At 50.9% G+C, this 6000-nt stretch overlaps 1 protein-coding gene across 1 annotated transcript; it reads left to right on the forward strand.

Moving 5' to 3' along the window:
- Positions 1 to 3213: 3213 nt before the first annotated feature.
- LOC139587633 (inositol 1,4,5-trisphosphate receptor-interacting protein-like 1) lies at positions 3214 to 4827 on the forward strand. The gene has a single exon (XM_071422029.1). The coding sequence runs from the start codon at positions 3229 to 3231 to the stop codon at positions 4825 to 4827; it is 1599 nt and encodes a 532-aa protein (XP_071278130.1). The 5' UTR covers positions 3214 to 3228.
- Positions 4828 to 6000: the final 1173 nt, after the last annotated feature.

The following is a 6000-nucleotide window of genomic DNA, read 5'->3' on the forward strand; positions in this document are numbered from 1 at the left end:
TTCTTGACTCTTTCTGGGGAGATAAGACTCCACAATCCCTGGGCAAGGTTTGGGATCAGTCAATGGACGGTGTTTTTCCTTGTTTCTGCATGGGAATCCTTCAGGTCAGCATTGTAGCAACTGTGCTGCAGCTGACGTGATCTTTTTTGAATATGTAAAGATCTAGGTTGTTAATTTGTGTATATATATACACCCCGTGTGTACATATTATATGCGAGAAAGCTTTTCAATTATCATATATAATAGTTAAATATAATAAAAGCCTCTAGAATATTTAAAATATTATCAATGGTATGAAGTACGTAACGGTTATAACATGATAAGAAAGTATTCTAAAGAGTCAACCATGTAATTTTCTTTAAAGAAGGCAATATAGCCAATATTTAGTGTCACTCTAAGTTGTGATACATATTAATGCTCTCGGGGCATTTATATCTGGAAAGATTGTCATAAGTAGATATATTTATGCATACCACTTTTATCTTCTATATTGCAAATAAGAAATTATTTTATGTAGTAGTAAAGCCATAGATCGTGTCTCTGTCTTTTGGGGACACACAGTTATGCTCTATAGTTAGTGCTTTTGTGAGCAGCAACCTGGAAACTGCTTTGCTCTTGATTCAATAAACTACAATATTCCAGAGCCTGGATCATGCAAGACTTTATTGACCTCAACTAGACCTACAGTTACAGGTAAAAGTGACAAGTTGTGAATCTGGGCTTGTGAAGAGTCTCCTTGAAATTAGCCAAACTTGCAGTGCCGAATCGGTTCTAATCCGAAATGAAGTGCAGCTGCCCCCGGCCCCTGTGATCACAGAATGCCAGAAGGGCCTGCCTTGGAAGGGTCCTTAAAAATGGTCTTGTTGCAGCCCTGCTGCCAAGGGCAGGGACAGCTTCCCCTAGGCCCGGTTGTTTCAAGCCCCGCCCAGCCTGGCCTGGAACACTGCCAGGGATGGGGCAGCCACAGCTGCAGCGTGGGCTGCGCGGGCCGGGGCCTGAGCAGCCTGAGAGGCAAGAATTTCTTGTGCATCTCCAGCCCAAGCCTGCCCGCTGTCGGTGGGAAGGCACTGGGCCTGGTGCTGTCCCTGCAGGCCCTTGTCCACAGCCCCTCTCAGCTCTCTGCTGGGCCTGGTGCAGGGAGTGAAAGGCGGCAGGAAGTTGCCCCCAGAGAAGGCCTTGGAGAGCACTGGGGCCAGGAGTGTCACCATGAGGGCAGCAAGCAGGGCCTGTTCTGGCCGTCGGGGGGGGGAGGGCACAGGGCGGGCGCTGAGGCCCTGCCAGCTGGAGCTGGGAGCTCCGGCGTGCGGCTGGCAGAGAGCCGTGGGAGATCCGTGCAGCGGCAAGGACACGGGCTTCTAGATGTGTTAGAAAGCAGAGAAGAGCTGGAGAATGGGCGCCGAAGGAGTAGGGTGTCTCCCTGTGGGGAAAAAACTTCACGATGCCAGAGGATAGTCCAGGGAGGACACAGAGGAGACCTGTCATTTTACTGGAATAAAGGGAGAGGCCAAGGGACATTTCCCCTTGGGGTGTCTCGATTTGTTGAGACCCAGGACAAGGGCGCGGCCTCCATTTTTATCCTTATTCCCAGGTGCATCACCCTCTTCCTTCCCCCACTGCCTGAGGTACTCGGAAGGTACAAGACTTCCCGAGTTGCCTACTGTATGGAACCCCTCTGTCACTTTGATTGCAGAGGCAGGAATGGCACCATACACGCACACCATGGTTCATGCACAGCAACCAACTTTTATTGAGTGCTCTCTTCCTTTGCAGATCTGAATGTCTGCCTGGTCAGTCCATATTGGTTGAACCAGTTGCCACGCAGCCAAGCGGGCAGTAGCTGCTGGTGTCCCCAGCGGTCCAGGCCCGCTCCCCAATGGTCCACACTGGTTAAGTTTTCTAATTAAAGTACCTGTAGAATTACTTATGCTTCAGTTACAAAATAAGGATGAAATGAAACTGTGAGGCCTTCAGTTGAGCTGTTGGCCACCACAATACCCCTCTGTTTTATGCTCCCTCTGGTTTATATATTTGTAAGCCTGTAGAAGGCACAGGCATGAAAGGAGAGGTGCTGGGGTCACCCTCTATGTAAGGCAGGGTTCCACCTGTCTAGAGCTTAATGATGGTGCTGATGGGGTTGAGCAGTTTTGGGTAGGAATCAGGGGGAAGACCTACAATAGCAGCCTGTGACTCTTAGATGGCGGTTCATCACTGCAGTCTGTGTAGCTGTGCCTGTTTATGCACGGAAAGCCAGACCAATCTATCTGGAAGTGGTCACCCAAAAGACATCTTTCTAATGCAGAACAATTGTACTGGCACACCCTTTTGGGAGCAGGAAAAGGAGCGCTCTCCCAGAGGCCTGGTACACAAGTGGTTGTGGGGGGGAAGCAGGAGGATGCTGTCGTGCTCATCCTTAAGAAAAGCAGCAAGGCTGAAACCAAAGCACAGCTTTTATAGAGTCAGAGATTTAACTGAAGCTCAGCATGGAGTCGAGGCTTAGACTCCATGATCCTCAAGGGTGCCTTCCAACATGGATATCTATGAGATTGCCAGTGGAGGGCAGCTGATCAGAAAGACAAGAGAAGGGCCAAGAGAGGTCCTTTGAAGAAGATTCACTCAAAGGCTGCCTTAACCAGTACCCCAGGGCCCCTCCAACATTGTGAGCTGGGGTGGGGACAAAGCGTGGGGCTGGGCTGGCTGTGCTGTACTGTGACATCCATGACATCATGGGGCCATGTCACAAATGGGGGCAGCTATACAAGGCCCCAGCAGGTAACGCTGGCCCTGTATTGCTTGGGCAAGCGGTGAGTGCACACGTGGTGGGGAGGCTGGGCTGGGGACAAGGGCTGGGGCAAAAACGCTGCACCCGGGGCTGGCTTTTCCCCCTGCATCCAGGAACAGCCCCTCATGGCACAGCCTTGGGCAGGGCACCGTGCTGCTGCTCCTGCTGCTGCTGCTGCTGCTGCTGCTGCTCGGGCAGCGGAACGGGCCTGGCTGCTTGCCAGCTCTCTGGGGTCCTGTCCTTCCTGCTCCCAAATCCCTGGGATTCCCGTCCCAGCTGCCTCCCCCGTCCCTGCTGCCAGCTGCCTCCCTCTCAGCCCATCTCAAGGCCTTCTCGCCATCCTCCTGCAGTCCATGGATACCTGGGTATTGTGGCTCTTGCTCTTGCAAAGTGTAGTCCAGTACCCACAGCCCGTGGGTGACGGCTTGGACGAGGTGACACGTCTGCGAATGGAGGTGCGTGCCAAGCTCCAGGAAGAGGAGAAGATTCGTCTGGAGCGGGAGGTGGAGCAGCTGGTCCTGGTGAAGCAGGGTGCCTTGGCCTGGGGAGACCTGCTCTGCTCTGCCTGGCAGCACTGGCAGCTCTGGGCTCCTGCTGGGCTCCTGCTCCTTCTCTTGGCACTGTGGTATATGTGGAGGAAAGGGAGCCTGAGGAGAGAGGAGCAAGGAGAAGGACACGATGGCGTAAATGAAGAGGAAGTTGAAAATGTGGATGCATATGAAGAAGACGTTGGAAATGAAGATGAGGGAGACAGTGACATGGAGGAGGAGGAAGATGACAGTGATGATGGCCGTGCAGAGGATGTCGACAATGCTGCTGCGAATGAAGAGCGTGATGCTGCAAATGAAGTTGGCAATGAGGCTGCCAATGCAGCAAACGTCAATGATGTTGGAAGTCAAGTGGAAGAATACCGTGATGGTGCCGATAACTTTGGAAGAATCATAATGGAGCGCATACAGTGGCCTGTGCGGGACCTGCAGGAAGGATGCATGTGGACAAGAAGGCTGATGGAGCATTTTGCAATTTATTTTCGACGGGTCTTGTCCAACAGTTTCTATCCGGTACTGCAAGGAGCCATTGGGGTGGGCAGTGCCTTTGAAGGTTGGAGTCCTCGTGAGCAGGATGTTGTGTACCAGGTGCTCATACCCATGACACCTCCCCGAGGGCACAGCTTCCACCTAGAGCTGGGCACTGCAGGGCAGAGGCGCTTGAGGAACTTCCACATCCGCGTGCAGCAGGAGTGCACCTGCACGAGCGAGCGGCAGGGTGAGAACATGCTGTGCTTCCTGCACCACCCTGAGGAGGAGCTGAGGAGGCATCAGGATCCCAGCCTCCTTCATACCCTGTGCACGGGCTCCTACCTGGACGTGGGCAAAACTGCCCGCTGGTTCTACCAGCTGGTGAGAGCAATCTGGCCGGCTTTGCTTGAGTCACACCATTGGCATTTAGTGCTGCTGCCCCCCAGACGCTCCTGCCAGTTCAAGGTGACCAATGGCAGAGAAAGCTACCGGATCGAGATGCTGTTTGGGGTGCGGCAAGGCAACTCAGACGTCTTTGTAAGCAGCCAGCCTAGGCAAGCCCACACCTCCAGCACAATCTGGCCGGAGAGCTACGCTGTGGCCGAGATGAAGTTCTTCAGGTACATCGCCAGGCGGGCTCCCCCTGACAGCTTGCACCTGAAATGCCTGCAATTCTTCACTCGTCTTCAGCTGGGCTTAGGCTTCTCCACCTATACCATCAAGACCATTGTCATGCACCTCCTGAGCATCTTGCCCGTGTCACAGTGGCGCAGGAGACATTTTGTGAGGCGGCTGATGGATATCAGCGAGAGCCTGCGCGCGTGTGTGGAAATGAGACGCCTCAATCACTTCATTGTGGGCAACCAGAGGCTTCCTGAGGGGATCCACTTGCCCCCAGAGGTCCTAATGGCCAGGTCATGCAATCTCTTCCATCACCTGGTGATGGATCCGGTTGCCCACTCCCAGGCAATGAGCCAGTACGTGGATCTGCACCATTGGTTGAAACGGATCCTTAAAAATGAACAGTGAAAGAGGTTCTCCTGCAGAGAGCTGTGCTTGTGAGGCTCACACCTGGTGGCAGAGAACCAGCTCTCACTAGACGGGCAAAGAAGGGAGAATGTGGGCTACAGAGAGGGAAGGGAAAATGCTGCGTAGGAGCACTATGCCAGCAGCAACCGCAGTGTGGTCTCAAGAGCCTCCCCAGCACTGCATCCAGTTTGGCTACAAAGATCAAGGAACACGCATGAGGAAATGCTATTATTCGCCCACCTCTTTCTTTGAGTCCCTTCTCCCTCTGAGAGCTTCACCTTGTGCAGGGACGCCGATCTCAGAATCCCAGATGAGGGAATGTTTGAAAGGACCACTGGTGGTATCATTTGGTTCAGGGGTGCTCCAGGCAGGTCTTCCCGCTCTACACTACAAAGGATTGCGTTCCGGTCAAGGTTCTTGACTCTTTCTGGGGAGATAAGACTCCACAATCCCTGGGCAAGGTTTGGGATCAGTCAATGGACGGTGTTTTTCCTTGTTTCTGCATGGGAATCCTTCAGGTCAGCATTGTAGCAACTGTGCTGCAGCTGACGTGATCTTTTTTGAGTATGTAAAGATCTAGGTTGTTAATTTGTGTATATATATACACCCCGTGTGTACATATTATATGCGAGAAAGCTTTTCAATTATCATATATAATAGTTAAATATAATAAAAGCCTCTAGAATATTTAAAATATTATCAATGATATGAATTACGTAACGGTTATAACATGATAAGAAAGTATTCTAAAGAGTCAACCATGTAATTTTCTTTAAAGAAGGCAATATAGCCAATATTTAGTGTCACTCTAAGTTGTGATACATATTAATGCTCTCGGGGCATTTATATCTGGAAAGATTGTCATAAGTAGATATATTTATGCATACCACTTTTATCTTCTATATTGCAAATAAGAAATTATTTTATGTAGTAGTAAAGCCATAGATCGTGTCTCTGTCTTTTGGGGACACACAGTTATGCTCTATAGTTAGTGCTTTTGTGAGCAGCAACCTGGAAACTGCTTTGCTCTTGATTCAATAAACTACAATATTCCAGAGCCTGGATCATGCAAGACTTTATTGACCTCAACTAGACCTACAGTTACAGGTAAAAGTGACAAGTTGTGAATCTGGGCTTGTGAAGAGTCTCCTTGAAATTAGCCAAACTTGCAGT

This window comes from Agelaius tricolor, unplaced genomic scaffold (genome assembly GCF_023055355.1).
Source record: "Agelaius tricolor isolate 1412-34295 unplaced genomic scaffold, bAgeTri1.0.p SCAF_3, whole genome shotgun sequence".
NCBI classification, from domain to species: domain Eukaryota; kingdom Metazoa; phylum Chordata; class Aves; order Passeriformes; family Icteridae; genus Agelaius; species Agelaius tricolor.

Excerpts from the sequence above, each read along its gene's own strand:
- LOC139587633 (XM_071422029.1), top strand. The coding sequence starts at position 3,229 with ATGGAGGTGCGTGCCAAGCTCCAGGAAGAGGAGAAGATTCGTCTGGAG.